General features: G+C 28.4%; 1 protein-coding gene across 1 annotated transcript in view; it reads right to left on the bottom strand.

The window, feature by feature from the left end:
- LOC136968679 (YTH domain-containing family protein 1-like) overlaps positions 1-18,231 on the bottom strand; it is a 107,792-nt gene extending 89,561 nt beyond the window's left edge. Inside the window, exons 1-2 of the mRNA XM_067262684.1 lie at positions 18,001-18,231; positions 17,837-17,861 (exon numbers count right to left, since the gene is read on the bottom strand). Coding sequence (XP_067118785.1) covers positions 17,837-17,861; positions 18,001-18,021 — 46 coding nt within the window. The 5' untranslated portion in view covers positions 18,022-18,231. The remainder of the gene's footprint in view (positions 1-17,836; positions 17,862-18,000) is intronic.
- Positions 18,232-19,470: the final 1,239 nt, after the last annotated feature.

Here is a 19,470-nt window from a genome sequence, read left to right on the forward strand (position 1 = left end):
TTTTAAAAATTAATACCAATTAAAAACACAGAATAAAGTTTTTATTTTAAAGACAAAAGAGAAATTTAATGTAGAGGAAAAAGAATACAGTAATACCCCGAACTTACACGATAGGTGGGACAGAGCAATAACCGCTTAAGTCGAACTTGCGTAAGTTGGGGTATAATTTTGCATATAAATACATACAAATTATTTTTAATTGGGGCCGAAGACTAAAGAAAACAATAATTTAGATAAAAATGTTTAATAAAATCTTAGATAATACATATGTATAACAAATTAAAATCGTAATGTATAATTATATTAAAATCGTAAACCAAAGTTATTTTGATGTAGAAGGCTTCATAAAATCAGCGATTCTCAATCAATCTCGGTCGACCAATCAGCGATTCCCAATGGTCGTAGCTTTATCAAAGGTCCACAGGTGGTTTGACAGTCTGATGACCAATCAGAGGATATGCAATCAAACTCCGATGGTTGCTTCTTCAAGCATCTTTTTGTAACAGCGACCGTTACCAGTTTAAAGAAAAACGCGGAATTCGTGTTCCTGTAAGATTCTACCCCAACAAATACAAAATAAACTATAGATATGCGTCTATTCTGTGCGACACGTCCGAACATGTAAGCTGAACAATAATGTGGGTGGAGTGAGTAATCAAGAATTGCATGGCACTCGAAACATAATTAGACGAGATTTGAAAATCGCGTAACTCCGGGTTTGCGTAAGTCGGGGTAGCATAAGTCGAGGTATTACTGTATATTAAATAACTATGAGAGTTAGGTGGTAATGTGTACCATTTGAAAACAACCATTATTACTAATGTAAAATCACTTACAGACCTTCAAAATAATCAACCATTTTAACTTTCTCCACATTTCCATGATACTAGTTGCCTTCTGTACAATGATTCTTGTTAATGGTTTGTTTCACCTTGTCCATACTGCTAAAATATTTGCTTGTGAACAATTCTTCCATCTTAGAGAAAGGATCCTGTAGAAGTTACCTGAGAAGTATATGATGTACTGGTACATCAATTCATAGAGTAACTGTCCAAGTTTCATCTACATCCAAATGTGTTCTCATTTACAACTATTAGACAGTGCCATAAACAAAAACAGCAGCTCTACAACAGAAGGCATTCTGTGTTCTGCAGTTAAAATTAGTCATCAATGTGCCATTTGAGGTTCACAGACTATTTCAAAGTAATCCATCATGTAAGACAAACATTGACCTCCAGTGATATTGACAGTTATGTGAGAAAAAGTACATTTGCAAGGGAAAGTCCAGGATAGTCCAGAACATCAGAGAAAAATGTGAATTGGATCAGAATGTCTTATGCATAAAGTCCACACTGGTCAAATGTCTTATGCAAAGAGTCCACACACACACATCAAATGACACCATGGAGAGTTCTGTGTTAAGCTCTATTGATTATAAAAGTTTACAAACTTCAGTTATTGCAGGTCCTTAAAGCTCAGGATAAGACAGACAACTTTAACCTTTGCACAGATATGCAAGGGAGAATGGAAGATGATGTCTTTTCACTTCATCTCATTTTCGGTAATGATACAATCTTTCACTGGAGTGAAAAAGTGAATTGCCATAACATGCAAAAATGATGCAGAGAAACCCCTCATGCAACAATTGAGCATGAACATGATTCACCAGAACTCAATACCTTCTGTGCCATTTCCTTCACAAAGGTGTACAACAGACCATTCTTCAAGGAAGCAACAATTGCTGGGTTCTTATACCTAGATAGATTGCAAAACTGACTGTTTCCTCAACTAGATTAAGATTCTGATAACTACATCTTTCAGCAAGATGGGACTCTGCATTATTTTCACAGGAAGATATAAAAAGTTTTGAATCATATGCTTTCTCAACAATGGTTCAGGCACCCACAGACCCAACAACGATCCATATCCAGGTTCTTGGACCTGACACCCTGTGATTTCTTCCTATGGGAATATGTCTAATGGTGACATGTGACATGTACTGTACAGTGCTACCATTGCCCAAGAATCTTAAGAATTTAATTGTGGCTGTTATGAAAGAATTAACAATGGTTATGCAGTGAGTATAAAAAGAATTTGATTATTGGAAAATGTCTGCTATATGACACAAGATACACACACTGAGAGATTATAATGAGCAAATATGAAACATGGAGCATTTTCCTGTGTTCTGATATATAGTACATCATTTTCAAGTAATAATTAACATAATTACAGTAATTTAAAATGGTAGCAATCTTTTTGAAAAACCCTGTATTCTGCAAATCTACTGCTAATATGAAACCATAAATATAGCAAGTAATAGTACCTTATTCCAATTCTGATATTCAAACAAGTGAAGACTTAAGACTGCAATTTATTCATATGCTTATATTTACTATATTTTGTACCCAACATGATACTTTGATAGTAAATAAAAGCATCTGAAATTAATTGCAGTCTTAAATCCTTACCTGTTTGAATATTGGAACACTTAAAACACCAAGTACTTATATTACAAATTTAGTTATTTAATTATTATTTCCAATTCCGGCAAGTAATAATTTTTCATTTCTATCATCATTATCGCATTTCAAAAATAAATGTTTTCTTATATTTTATGCTAAAATGATTAAACCCTGAATGAATAAAAACATTTATTGCAATAAAAAATTTGATGTTTATCCTCATTTGATATTTTTATTTTGATATTACTAAAATAATCAAGTGCCAACATACAAATGAAATGATAACCATGTCATCATAAAAACTTTATATATAATTTATTATTTAAAAATTAAAATATTTGTCATAATTGTTATTTGGGAATATGCCTGATTAATAACATAAAAAAAAATCTTTAATTGCTAATTATGAAAACTTCATAAAAATTAATTCCAAATTATTCCATAGTTAAAAGATTTTCCCCTTATACAAATTCATAACTAATTTTATTCCTTTTTATAATAGAAAACAGCCCGAAATTCAAATTTATCATCTAAAAAAATCCTCACTTGGTATCTTTCATATAAACTAAACTAACTTTTACATTTAAAAAGGAAAAGGTTTTCGTTATTTTGTCTTTAAGAATAACATCAATAAAGTACTTAAAGTCTATTCTTCATTCTGTTTATGATGCTCTGAGAAGGATGTTATTTTTATACCACAAATGTGTTAATATCTACAAAAAGAAAAGCTGGCTTGTTTTTCTTATTTGCATCCAAAGAGCTAAAATAGAATAATAATACATGTCAATTTATATCCTTGCCAGCATTAATTCATTTACTTAACAGTTACATTAATCTTATTTTTCTTATACTGAAACAGATGTAATTTGAAAACAACTTATAAATACAGTTTAAATTTAATAATGTAAGCAATGATCTTATACTTAAGAAATTATATGAAACATTTAGGCTTACTTTATTAATTTATTTAACGAATTGATGAAATTTTGAAAAATATTTGTTTTCATAATTTTTTAAAATAAAAACTAAAGAATATTCTCTAATAATAAATTATGAAGTTGGACAATAAGGATGTCTCATATATTTACATTCTAATCGTAACGATAATAGTCATGTTTATCACTGTTAACTAACTAAATGAAAGCTGAAGACATTCCAGTAACCATCACTTGATTCTGTTATATTAAATGTAAGATTTATTACATTATTCTTAATTTAAAACGATTTCAAAACCTTCTTTAATGGTAGCATACAGTAATTTTAATTACTATTACAGCATTTCAATATAATAAAAGTGCTAAAAATGACCCTTTTTCTAGTGAAGAAACAATAGAAATGCTTCAATCATCATTTAACTATTACACACAATAATAAACTCCCAGCAAAACTTCAACTAGACAGAACTGTAGAAGCAAATTATATCTTTGCGAAGTAAAACATTACATCATTTTAAATAAGAGATTACAACAATAAATTTCCACGATGATACAATATAGGAATGCTTCCTAATTATTTTTTGCTATTTTTAACTGAAACTGAAAGCTGTAGATATAAGTAGCTAATTGTTTTCCTGCTAAGTGTTTCGCTGGACTTAAAGTAAATTTTTTATAATCACGAACTAAATACAAGATTTTTTTGAAATAAAGAAATTTATTATTGAATAGCTGTAATTATATATTTTAAACTTGGTACTATTTCATATGTAATGAAGTAATTGTCAATAAAAATATTAATAAAAAAAATTTTAAATTGATGCTTGCTTTCAATGTAATTTCATACACGAGATGGAAAACTGCATTTTTGAAATAAAATTATTTATAAAATTTAAATTTCGGATTCTAATAATCTTCTATAAAAAAGTTACTAAAGATTTGTAGATTACTCTACAATCATTCTAATGATTTTATTAATCTGGTAACCTACAAAAAACTGCTTCATAATAAACTAATACACTGTTCTTATAACAGATCAATATCATCATAAAAATCAATATGTATTAAAACAAATATAACTATAAATATGCTAATATATCAGTTTTGTAATACAATAAAATAAACTTAATGTAATCACTTTGCGTTTTGGCTAGAGACCTCTTTCACCAATGTCACACATCACATGACAAAACTGCTCCATTGCCATGTTGGTGCCAGTTTCGTGGATGGTGAAAATTTAACAATTGTAACATAATAAATGAAAAACAAAATTTAGATAAATAAATATTAGTGTATTATATATAAAGTTAGGTCTTACAATGATTGTCGGAATGTACGGTGCCTAAATTAACAATAAATACTAAGAAAACACGTACGATAACTTGTGTTAACTGAAATAACAAATATTTGATAGGTATTCAATTAAATATAAAACAGAAGATATACAGGTTCAATATGTGGATAAGATAAAATATCTAGTGAGTCATATTTGATAATGATAAACTATGTACATGAAATCCAATTAATGTAAATCGATATCCAAGTTTACAAGAATTGTAAAACTATTTTGGTATCTTCTAAACAAAAATACTGTAAGATATAATTAGTTTTACATCAATCAAAGCTATTATATGTTATAGAAATTTGAAGTTCCACAACTGTATAAAATAAAGTTATAAATTTCTGTCAACAAGTTTGTTAAAACTTGGTTGAACTTACCTGTTGATTTATCTATCAAAACTTTTTATCCACAATACATTTTGAAGTATTTTATGTATAAAAAAACATCCTTGTTAATATTTTTCTATGAAAAAAATTCTAAGAAAATAAAACCAAAATGAATTAGAAGATAAACCCAATAGAGAGAGAGAGAGAGAGAGAGATATTTCAGTGAAAGAATTAAATTTTAAAATGCAGATGTTTAATTTTTAACCATGCCCAGTAGCTTCAATAACTGCACATTGCCAAGTTGTGCAAATTGGGAAAGGATACAAACGAGTACGAAGTCTGCAAGTATGAAGTTTTTCTTCATAACCTGATTATTAAAGACAAACGAACTGCCGAATTATTTGGCTATGATGTTTCTATTAAAGCAGTCGAGGTAGACAAATCAAGAATACTAGAGAACAAAAGAAATACTACAATCTCGAGAACGAACTAGAAATCTTTCAGGATACAGGTGAAAAACAAATAATTTTTGTCTTCTCTTAAATGCATTAAACACGATTCCAATCACATCAATTGAATCGGAAAAGGCATTCTCAGTAGCGAGACTTTTCATTACTGAAATAAGAATTAGATTGAGTGATCGGAGTATTGACCATCTTTGCTTTTTAAAATCTTATAAAAATTTACAATATTTTGTATAATATTTTATTTAAAAAAACAAAAATTACCTTCTAAGTTAGAAGTTTGATCTAAGTTCATTTTTTTAAATTTTCAATTCAATTCAAAGGCATTTTTGTTGTTGTTATATGTAGTTTCCAGCAAACTTTAATAATTTTTTTTTTATTTGTGAAAATTTCTACGTAATTCAAAGGTAATTTTTAATATATATCTTACACAGCATTATTAATATGATTTTGGAGGTTACAGAACGTATTAAATTACTTTAAAAAACGAAAAATAATTATATCATTTGATTTCATGATATTTTGTATATCTTAAAAATAATTAATTTTGTCCCAGGATTTGGTTCACTTTTATCCCAGAATCCTGGGACAAGCAAAAGACTGGGAAATGAGAAACCCTAGAAGTCATCATGGCATAGAATTGGAATTGCACTCAACTACTCCACAGTGAATCATAATTTGATTCACACCTCATTGGAACCCATTAATAACCAAGTGGTAAAACCACTAAATACTGATACTTGATCATGGGTTTGCATCTTGCCAATGAGATGACCAGGTGGAGTTTTCTGGATTTTCTTTACTTTTGTAATACTTAAATAAGGGCCAGATTCATTTAGAAAGTTTTCCCAGGAGGCATCTCCTCGGTAGATCATCATGTCATATTGCCATATACAAATAAACCAAACTCAATCACAACTCACTGTCGTTGTCCAAACAAATCCGCACATGAAATGAGATTGCTCAAAATGAAACTTCAATACACCATGACTGTCATGTGAAAATGCTCTATACTAATAACTAATAATATCAACTAAAGTAATTCAGATGACAGTTAGCTGAAATTCTGGTTTTATTGACTTTAATATTAAATGAATATAGATTTATGTTAAAAGAATTAAAAAGTTTAAGATTTATTATAATAAATCATCATAAAAAGCACTACATATGGATGTTTTTCCAGCTGGAACATGCTGATACAATGTACCATCAAGTTCCAACTGGAAAATAAGCCCAGGTTATATATATGCATGGCTATACAGTTAAACAGCTATATTATATACAAAGGTCATGTCATGGTTATTGATCACTAATGTATAAAAAAAGTATGAAATGGGTTCTACTTACTATTATTAACTATAATATAATTAGAGTTTGGACATTAAGCACTAAAATCATAGTGAAAAAAATCATACTTGTTAAATTTTCTCTATCCATCATACCACAATTTCTTTTGATAGTAAATTTATACAAACATTTCTTGAAGATGGTATGACTCAGGTGATTCATACTGTTTCCTATTCTGGTCATGTTTTCAATTTCACTTTGGATATTATTGTTTAATTCTTGGATAGGCATACTCAAGTATAATTTGCATCATTTTTGAATTTTTGATTCCCTCCTCTATGTCAGCAATTAGATTTTTTTTCCATCTTTCTTCTCTTCAAATGCTAATGTAATATTAGTTCACACAATTCACACACAAATACTAGTGTGCGAATTATTTGTGAAGACTTTGTTCTTAAAATTTCGATACATCACATATTAGTAAGTTTATGGAGTACAATAACCAAACCGTATTCCAGAATATAAAATGACACGTCGTGGATAAATCTTCGTAATGATTTAACTGATGGTCTAGTAGTATAAGTGGTTATTCTGTTGAAATCAAACTAAAAATACATAGCAGAAAGCAAAAATTTTCATGTTTTACATAAACATTTTTCCAACATCAGTATATATAAATCTGAAGTTACAATCATCACAACTATTAGAATTTTCAAAAAATAGACTAATGATGCTAAACACCATAAATCCATATTATATTACTACTTTTTCATGTATTTTGCTTAAATTTTCTCATATCCAATGTCTAAACTTTCATTTGGAAATTTATTCATATATCAATGTAAAAGAAAAATGAGTTTCTTTTCTCATTTTGTTTATTAAATCCCAAAACTTTTTGAAAAATTTCAGTCATTTATTGACATCATAAAGAAATAATTTATATACCATTTGAATTTTAGATTAAGATGGATATTTTCGTACAAGAAATACAAAACATTTCGTCCAACAAGCTTAACAAACTTACGAATGACCAATTAAATACAATGGCAACTCTTATCCTTTCCATATATCCAGCAAATATGCACTATTTTTTGATAGTCCGGAGATTCCTCGTTGATGACACGCAATTATTCTGAATTCTTAAACCTAGTTTAAATTTTCTTGATACATGAAAACTTATTTTGATATCACAATGCTGTCTTAATATACATAACATAATTATAAGTGATCATTATTCTTGAAAAATGCTTCCATAGCAAAAGATCAACAGATGTTCACTAAAGTTTAAAATTATTCACATATATTTTGGCATATTATTTATTCGTTTGTGAAAATGACATCAAATTTAAATTGTATAATTATTTCTACATGATTACTATTACGATACAGTTTGGCCGTATTATTGCCATGCTGAAATGCAAGGAAACCATTCTCCAGAATGACACCACATTGACTGAAATATCTGGTAGTTAAAAATATTTTTCTTTTAAAAATTGCCTAAATAATTATGGACAGTAGTAAATTATTTCTTTCCATTTCTATCATCATTTATAGATAATCACCTTAATATTGTTTACAGTCCATCATTTATCTTGATTACACAAGTAGATTAACTGTGGATGCAAACTGTATTTTTATCATCTAATCATCATATTGTCCGCTTGGATTTAATTTGTCTATTTATAATTATGAAACTTTGACCATCCTCGCTCTCTCTTCATGCTATAATTCACCTATTCTAACTGTCTTAAGGCAAAAAATTCAGTTTTATCAGTTTAAAATCAGCAGAAGTATTCATTACAAACTACTACCACTTGAAAATCCGTGAATAAAAAAAGAAGCATAAAACATATTACAATTATCATTCAGTTGTATTCTGTACGATGTATTAATCTAAATTAACATGTTTTGTGAAGAATTTTAAAAAGTTACAATATTCATATATTGTAAATGGTCGTGTACTTATGTCAAACAGGTTGAAGATCAAGTTCCGTTTAGAGATGCTTTTTCCAGATTTTAATAAATTTACATAAATGTTACTAATAGGTAGCAATACATCTACCTTTAGTGTCAAAATATTTAAAGTAACTAATCACAAATTGGTAAACAAATGGTTTAGTAAATTATTAACATTTCGTGATGAAAATTAGAGGAAAAAAATATCCAAATAAACATCAAACTAAACCTGATATCCTAAGCCAATACACCAACCTCTGCCGTAAATAATCTGACTAAATTTTGGATATATGATTGAAGATTAGAAATAAATTTGGACTAGAGGTAGGCGTTAGGTGCCATCTCTTATTAAAATTAATAATTATAATATTTAAATAATTTAGATTAAACTGGAAAAAAAAGAATCGGCCGTTATTTACGACAGAGGTTGGTGTATTGAAAAAAATATCTAAACATTAACAGTAATTTCTAAAATACTACAGAACCGTTTAGTGTAGCTCCACCACTTTTAATTTGTTCGAGTGGAATAACTTTGGTATCATTTATTAAACGCTGATATTAAAACTAAGAAAATAATTTTTATTTTTTCAAACTTTTGCCATTTATAATGCACTTCATGCATCACAGATGGCACTTTCAGTTGTAATATTGCAACTCTGGCAGTCTATAAATCCTCACAAGTTAAGGATTTACTGTACATACTCACTAAATATAACTTAGATGCAGACTTCATAAATCACTAAACTGTCTTCAAGAACACTGTTTCTTACCCATTGGTCTATGAAAATTATAAGCCAAAGAAATTAATGAAATTATGAGAAAATTTTGATGAAAATACATATTTTAAATAAATTGGCATTTTTATTCCAAATTTTAAACAAGGAAAATTATTAATCATATTTTACAGTCTATTAGTAACTTCTTTAGTTTAAAAAATTAAAAATTAACCAATCAAACTGATTACTCTGTCCTTATTGTTATTTATGTTAACTTATTTAAAAAACATTCTATTTTTGATTTTATTACCAAGTTAATTTATTATTTTAAAATTAAACATTACATTTCTTGTCAAAAATCTTCAGAAAAACAATTTAAATACACATTCTATGACACCTTAAAAAAGGATTATTAGAAGCAAAGTAATTTTGCTTACTATACATTATAGATGTTTTTAGACATTCTTAGATTAAACTCTTTAGACACAACAATATATAATAAGCTATCCTTTTTTAAAAGTACTCTCTTTTTTAAATAAACGTTTAAAGTTATGTTATCATTCAATATAATTTTATATTTAATTTGTTTATTAAATTTATTTTCATAATTAAAGAATTGTATATATAAAATAATATATATAATTCTTCAGTATGTTTCAATACATAATAATATCCTAATAAACTTTATCTAAATATATAAATCAAATGCATATACAAAAATTGTAATACTATTATGGGATCCAATCATTTATAGTAGTCACAAATTCACTGTTTAAGCGATTTCTTTATTGTTCATTGGTGTTGTCAAATATGCATTTCGGGCTCAAACCCCTCTCATCAGTTTGACAGAGAGTAAAGATGAATAGAGCAATTAACAATTAACTGGTAATGATAGGGTAAGATTGGATGAGGAATAAATAGTAGAGAGTTTTTTAGAGTTTTTACTATTCATGTGTTTGTCATCCAATCTCACCCCATCATTACCAGTTAATTGTTAATTGCTCTATTCATCTTTACTCTCTGTTAAACTGATGAGGGACTTGAGCCCCAAATGCATATTTGACAACACCAATGAACAATAAAGAAACCTCTTAAACAGTGAATTTGTGACTGCTTGTATGACTGGATCCCATAATAGTGTCACAATTTCTGTATATGCACTCGATTTATATATTTATAGAAAACATTGCGTTTTTACTAATCTCAATAAAAAAAATTTAAAAATTCAACTAAGCATAAACCTATCACATGTCTCACAAAGTTGTTCCATATATTTGGTCTGAAGAGCACTTTCTAGAAATATCAACTGAAAAGAAATGAAAGTAATTATACAGCTAGAAAAGACAAATACCAAGATTTATAACTGTATTTTCTCTAACAGAAATATATTGAAGCAGTTAAAAAAAAAATGATTTACATCTATTTCATATTTCTGTATTTGTTTAAAATAATTATAAATGAAATGTTAAAAAGTTTTCTAATTGGAAAAGAAATATTTACATTTTATTGATTATTATACCCAAAACACAGAATAATTTGCAACTAATTTGCATGAAACTACAGATTATTTTAGTTTTAAATCAAAGTTTATAATTCAGTTTGATGCATTTCCTATATTGAACCTCCGTATTTAAACATCACAGCAAAACGGGCTATTGAAAAATTATATATTCTAGAAATCTGAATTTAAATTTTTCAGTTGTTGATAATTTTGAATTTGGATTCTAAAGAAAGCAACTGACTTACATTTTTATTAAACACTCCTTTCAAACTGCAGTTAAATAATAATCAAACATCGACAAAAAACCTTTAAAATGCAGCTTTTTATTAACTAAACAAATGTTTTCAGCCGTTTCAATGACCTTCCTCAGGAATAAAAATCGAATGCTTTTGATTTTTATAAAACAAAGTTTGTTATGGAATGATTTTGAACATCGAATTTTCATAGCTGTCTAGTGCGCAAGCCCGTAAAATACAATATGTACGGGTTACTTGTACAAATATAAACGATATATAAATATAAAATAAAAATAAATAACAATAAAATATAAATAACTAAAACATTAATACAACTGTGCCTAATTCCTTAACTGTTCGTCCCTTTTTATACTAAAGTATTCAGATTATGCCTGTTCTCCACGACGCTGAGACTTTACTCGATTCTCTAAAGTTTATTTCTTGTCCTTCTTGGTTGGTCTCGTATATTTGCCATGCTTCTGCATATTTAAGGTGTCTCTTGTCCTGAATCTTTTGTATTATTTTAGCTCTTTCCCAATTCACTACTACTGCTATAATGGAATTTATAGAAAATCCGTACAAGACTTTCGTCTTGTACGGATATTCTATAAATTCCTGGAATAAGGTTCTGGTCTATGTTGTCTTTATCTGTACCATAGCATTTGGTATATTGTTAGATTCCTTTTAAAAATTATCTTTTTGTTTGTTGCAGCTCCTACTTCTTTGTAAATATTGCTTAGGGAGCCATGTATTCCATCATGGTGTATTCTTGTATTCTTTCCCGTTCATTAATTTTGTTAACTTTTATTTTTCTTTTGTTACTGATGGCTTTTATCGCCATCTGGTCGACTGCGAATCGCCTAGCTAGCTCTTTGATGTGCTTTAATTCTTTGATTCTGTCTTTTACTTTGCTGCAGCGTGTATGCTCTCTTTATAAGTGCCTGGAATGTTTCCAAGACACACAAACCAGAAAGAAGCATAAGAATGGTTGTTGATAAATGCTGCTTCCCTACAATACTCCTAGAATGGTTACTCAAAAATTTCATTAATGAGCACATGCCTCCACACAAGAACAGCATAAAACATCCCTAGAATTGCTCCAGAAATTGAAAAATAAGAAATTAAAAAAAGGAAGTTACATGATGGTACTAGACTTCAAGGCTTTATACCCTACAATAAAACTTCAGCCATGTTTTTGTCATCTGAGAAACTTCCTAATGAGTAAGATCAGAAATGCAGAAAAAATGAAAAAACAGATACTAGAACTGACACATCTTGCTACATACTCATCAATCTTTAATTTTAAAGGAATAACATACACTCAACATAGAGGAGTGGCAATGGGAAGTCCTGTATCCAGTGCATTATGCAAGATGGTCCTGAGGACTTTAGAAGGAGACTATCATACCAAAATATGCAGTATATGTCTTAATATATGCACACTATGTTGTTGATGTCTTCATTATCTGAAAAGAAAAACCAGACATACAACAATTTATCAGAGATGTCAATTCCAACAAGTTCAACTTAGAACTTGAGCTAGAACAAGAGAATGATAAAACTATACTTTTCCTAGACATAACAATAGAAGTAAAGAAAGGAGGAGAAATTGCTACAAAAGTGTACAGTAAACTGACCTATAACCAGTTGTTAATACCATGGACTTCCCATGACCCAGCAAATTATAAACTAGCAGCATTCCAGGCAGTTATAAAAAGCATACCCATTGCAGCAAAGTAAAAGACAGAATCAAAGAATTAAAGCACATCAAAGAGCTAGCTAGGCGATTCGCAGTCGACCAGATGGCGATAAAAACCATCAGTAACAAAAGAAAAATAAAAGTTAACAAAATTAATGAACGGGAAAGAATACAAGAATACACCATGATGGAATACATGGCTCCCTACGCAATATTTACAAAGAAGTAGGAGCTGCAACAAACAAAAAGATAATTTTTAAAAGGAATCTAACAATATACCAAATGCTATGGTACAGATAAAGACAACATAGACCAGAGCCTTATTCCAGGAATTTATAGAATATCCGTAGAAGACGAAAGTCAACAAAAAGAGTTTTACTATATCGGAGCCACAGGGAGGTCATTAAAAGAAAGGTTAAAAGAACATAAAAGGAACATACAGAAAGAACAGCCAGTCACTGCACCAGCAACGTACATTATAGCAGTAGTAGTGAATTGGGAAAAAGCTAAAATAATACAAAAGATTCAGGACAAGAGACACCTTAAATATGCAGAAGCATGGCAAATATACGAGACCAACCAAGAAGGACAAGAAATAAACTTTAGAGAATCGAGTAAAGTCTCAGCGTCGTGGAGAACAGGCATAATCTGAATACTTTAGTATAAAAAGGGACGAACAGTTAAAGAATTAGGCACAGTTGTATTAATGTTTTAGTTATTTATATTTTATTGTTATTTATTTTTATTTTATATTTATATATCGTTTATAATATTGTACAAGTAACCCGTACATATTGTATTTTACGGGCTTGCGCACTAGACAGCTATGAAAATTCGATGTTCAAAATCATTCCATAACAAACTTTGTTTTATAAAAATCAAAAGCATTCGATTTTTATTCCTGAGAAAGGTCATTGAAACGGCTGAAAACATTTGTTTAGTTAATAAAAAGCTGCATTTTAAAGGTTTTTTGTCGATGTTTGAATTTTATTAAACAATTTTGATATCTAAAAACAAATGATCAAAATTTATTAAAAGTCATAAATAAAATTTAAATGAATACTGATACCTTACAACTATTATTAGTATCAAATTCAACAAGTGTAACAGAAATTATCATATTAAGTTGTACAATCATTGCTGTCAAGAAAATTATTATTGCTACTTAATAAAAATGTATTGTAAAATTCAAAATCTCATAATTGTAAAAAATTGTCAATGACTCAAAATTCCACATCAGAATTTATTTAAATAAAGCAAAAACTGTCTGATAATAAAACAACTTTTGTTTTAATATTAGAAGAGATTTTGCTTCCTTCTGGCTGTAAATAATTAAGTTCCTTAATTATTAATGGCCAAAAGCTGTTTCATTCTTCAAAATGTCTTCCTTTAAACAAAATATTTTCACTTTTTAATTAAGTAAAACTATTTTTTTAACCAAATTTCTTGCTGGAGGATAAGTGTAATGCAAGGATGAAGAACTTTTTCAGATATACATGCCAAAATAAGTATATTTAACTTTAAAAACTGTATTTGTGCTAAACTTTTGAATTTAAATGACTGTTTTTAAAAAAAGAAGTAAATTTACATTAATTAGAATAAATTATAAAAGCTGATGACAAGCCAAATTAAATATAAAATCAGAATAACATCTAAAATTAGTATACATTGTAATTATGTAGTTTGATGTGATTTGTATAGCCTTTACTTCATTGGAATGGCTACTTTAAACACTGGAATATTTTTCATGAAAGTGTTTTGATAATAAAATACTGCAATTATTAATCGTTGTTATAAATATTATACTATGAAAAATAAATAAAATCATACGACAAGTTGCACACCAGACAATCTCTTTCATGTCAGTGTGTCATTGTAGACATGCCACAGGTTTGTCACCCTACAGTAACTATTTCAAAATTATATTTGCTTCATTAAATTCTTAATTTTATATTCATACTTTCAAATCTACAAATGTAAATTCTCCTATTATATGAATATTTCAAAATAATTCAAAGCTAAAATCTTTGCAAATGTCCTTAATATATATATATATATATATATATATTATATATATATATTTTAAATGTCGGAACAATATAGAACTTGAATATATTATAAAAAGTTATTTAGCATTTCTAACAATTAAATTATGTTTTTGTCTTTTTTCTCAACATAGCAATCATAAAATTATATTTCAAAAATTTCGATATTATTTCATAATTGTTAGTAATTTTAAATAACTTTTTAACTTACTGATATGTAATTTGAAGGTGGTTTAAAAACTGAAATGGATTTTTTTAAACATCAAAAAAACATCTTTATAATATATACTCCCCTGAGAATTTCTATAAATAGAAAGGATGAAAATATACATATTAGAGATAGTTTTATTTTCTTCAAGGTTCATTTAAAAATAAAGTCATTGTTTTAATTAAATATATACGTATAGCACTATTTTCATAAATATCATTTTTAAAAAAAAGCTGAAGTAACTTCCTATTAAGTGTATCACTATTATTTGAACAACGATCCTGAAAACACTTTAGAAAATTAAAACATTCAGCAATTTCTATTACAAAATCATAACAACATAGCCACTTCTTGGGGTTGTTTTTATATTAATATCAAGATCAATTACTTCACATTAACAAAGAAAGATGAATAACTTCTTTTTAATTATATCATAGAATGTTTCATACTCAAACTACTTTATAACAAAAATCTATTAAATTTTCATATTTTGATTTGTGATCCAAAATGATAATACAAGTTAAAGCAAAGCGCAATCAACAAAACCTTTAACATCCAATAACAAAATTTTAATGTAAAAATTGACGAATGTTTTTGATCTTAAACAAGATCTGCACGGGTCAATGACGATATTCCGAGCTGGAACGCACTGAACACAACTTTTCGAAAATTTTTAAAATAATTAGAACAAAAACATAACGGTGTAAAACAAAAATTATTCATCAATTTTTGCATTCAAATTTCGTTACTGGATGTTAAAGGTTTTGTTGATTGTGCTTAGTAATTGGTTCCAGTTATTGAGAAGGTAATTTTGTAAGTTAAAGCATAATCAGCATCTAAAATTAAACAACAGAAACAAACAATATCATGAACAATATTTTATTTAGCTTACTAACAGCTAAATAAAATATAGGATGAATATTTGTTTTGGAAATTTTTGAATACAATTCCAATGGATCTTTCATTATTTTAAATAGAAAAAGATATAGGGATTTTCCGACGTTTTTACTTATTTTTTGATGCCAAATTAGATTACTTCAGTTATATATTATTTTATAATATCATATTTACTTGACTGTAAGATGCACTTTTTCAGGTTTTAGTATCTCTGAAAATAGGGTGCATCTTAGATTTGATACAATATGTTATGATGACTTCTAGTGCCATGTGTCTTGTCATTTCCTAGTAACATGTATCATTTTTCTGTTTCTAATTCCATTGCATTGTTTTAATGATTTTAGGAGACAAATATTCATTATATATATTTAAGAGATCAACTTTACTCAATCTTGTTAGTTTACTATTATAATTACCCTCATAATTCCTTGAGTGAAAATTATCAGCAATCTTTCAAGAAATGCTACGTCTCCGACACTTCAAACTGTACTAAGGACAACTGCATGCAAGAGCATGTCAGCATCAAATCCAGTGTTGGATATGGAAAGTGAAGAGACTTTCAACTTCAATACTACAGAATATAGTGATATATAATTTACTTTACTGTACAGTAAATACCAAACAAATTCTTGTCAACAGAACCAATTCTTTTGACAAGAATTTGTCTAGAGTTGTCTATTTTTTCAAAAAGATCCACCAACGAGAATGTAGAAATTAAGGTCCGTCTTAGATTCAATAGTCTTACATTCAAGTAAATACAGTAACTTTCTGTATAGCTAAACATAGAAAAAGTTATTGCATTGTAAACATCTTACTTCTTATAATATAAAGCAAATAACTTTATATCATAATAAGTTCTACATTTAGTTTTATTTTACATAATTTAGACATAAAGCGGAATACGTTTATCTCTTAGTAGATTTGTACAATATAAATTATTATACGAAACTTTCACAACTTACTTTTAGAAAAGTTCTACATCTAATTACGAATAATATAAGCAGAACTTTTGAGTTTCTTAACCGAAATTCAACAACCGTCTTAAGTATTTGATATTAATATTAATATACCAACCTGTATGCATTTTATGACTTTTAACATTGATAACATTATTAAAAACGTATCATTTCTTATTTTCTACAGACGCGAGTAACATTATGAAATGCTCGATTTCTTATCTAAACTTACGCGTACGGCTATCTTAACAAATACAACTGGGTAAAACCTTATTAAATTTATATTATTATGAAACTTGTTTCCTTATAATTAAAATTATTCAAATTTTAAATTAAATATATATATTTTAATAATGAATAAAAATTTAATTTCGATACTTATAATAATTTAATCCTAGAAACATTGAAAATATTTTAATTAATTAATTTAAACAATAAATTTTAATGTAATTAACGATATAATAGGAGAAACTTTTATGATTATACATTAAAACTGAGCTATATGTAGGAATTTCTTAAAGAAATTATGTATTTGGGTGGAAAGGTTAATTATTAAACACAATAAACCAATTTAACGTAAGTCTGTGTTAAAATGTTTCAAATTCGAAATGAATCACTAAACCTCATAGTTAATGTGTCATTGAATAATTAAACATTAATAAAGTCATATTTATATTATTCGCCTGCGTTTTAGAGTAGAAATAATTGTTGTAAAATTTCCTAGAGAAGAATTTAACCTAAGCTCTATCTTTGGCGATGTCTAAGATCCTCGTCAATCTAAAAATTCACATAAAGGATAAACATACCTGTACTTCCTTGGCCTTTCATGCGCTGCATGGTCGATGAGATATCATGAAAGACAAAAAAAGCACTGTATATTAGATCATAAGTGGAAAAATGTATAATTTAATCGTAAAATTACGACAAACAACAACTTGAATGCATTTGAAGCCATCTTGGATTTTCTAACCTGATCGACACTTGCAGACATCCCACAATAACAATTATTCGGTCAACTAGTATGCTAATACTACTTGTTCAGTGTCCAAATAGTACTATGGTATTCTATTTATGGATTATTTCGATCCAATCTTTGCACAACGTCCAAATGTTACAACACAAAATACGAACAAGGAACAATGGCGGCTTCACATCGGACTGACTCTCCCAATCTCCAGTCGGACGACGTCATAATCATAGTCACGTGATGGAAAATTTTCACGTTTGGTGCCGCCCTGCGAAGTACAGCGGAAGTATCCGAAAGTTTTGAAAATGCTAAGAAATATTTTATACGATATTGGAAAATTTACCAGATTTGTTAATTTGAGGCCGACGAAAATTTTTGGTATAATATCTTAAGTATTAATAGGTGAAAAGGAGTTGACAGAAATAGAACTTTAAACTTTTCGTGTATTGCAGTGTGCCGACGCGAAGTCTTTTGATTTCATTTCACTTTGTCTTGATCTTTCGGTCGAGAGGATAATAGGAGAAGTAAACTTTGTGGCACTAAAGCGGCACTAAAATAGTGTGCTAATAAGTAATGATGTGAAACTCCGAATCGTAAATCAATTGTTTTATTAAGGATAAAACATACTGCAAATATAATACATATTTATTTAAATACGACAATATCACCTTTTCAAATTACAGTAATTATAATTTTATACTAAAAAGATCAATAATATTTTAATATACTAAATATTTTGTTTCCTACCTTCGTTTATATAGTTGACAGATGATCTTTGCGTAAAATTATTAAATCAAAGGTCTTCTACGGATATTGTTCTCTCTTCCCTTCTCAGATGTTGAATATTATTAACTAAACCTAGCTTTTTTTTTATCAGGTGAATAAATTTTAACAGCTTTAACCTCGAAAGAACAAATTAATTTAGCTATATAAAGTAGAATTTAAACACTTAAACTAGTATACATATTTTCAAGATCTTAAATTCAATCATAAATAAAAGTGTTTTTAAAATTCGAAAATCACAACAAATGTTATTATTATACCAAAATAAATAATTTAATAAAAATCTAAACGTTTCCATACATATATAGAGTGGGTAACTGGTTGGCTAGAAGCACTTAAGTAGTTAGCTTACCGCTCCGAATAACCCGACAAACGGGTTGCTCAGAAATTTTGATGAGTGGCTTGGCTCGGATAGCCTACATTCAATTTGTCAAACCCGTAATAAGCATAAAAATACTCCTTTCAATGTCCACAAAGCGAAAAGATGCGGTTAATATATGCCTTTTTTTCCTCCAGACACGTGCTCTTTTTGACCATGGGCGGTCAATCCCAGGGGCGGCGCGAGGCAGGTTCAGCGCGTTCGCCGGAACCCGGCCCCGAGGTGTACGAAAACTCATTAGACATTTTGCAGGACCCCCTGTATAGTAGATTGAATATTCGGGTTTGTGTGGAAAATGCAATCGCATAATC

The sequence above is a fragment of the Centruroides vittatus genome, unplaced genomic scaffold (assembly GCF_030686945.1).
Source record: "Centruroides vittatus isolate TY-2023 unplaced genomic scaffold, ASM3068694v2 contig_1506, whole genome shotgun sequence".
Classification (NCBI taxonomy): domain Eukaryota; kingdom Metazoa; phylum Arthropoda; class Arachnida; order Scorpiones; family Buthidae; genus Centruroides; species Centruroides vittatus.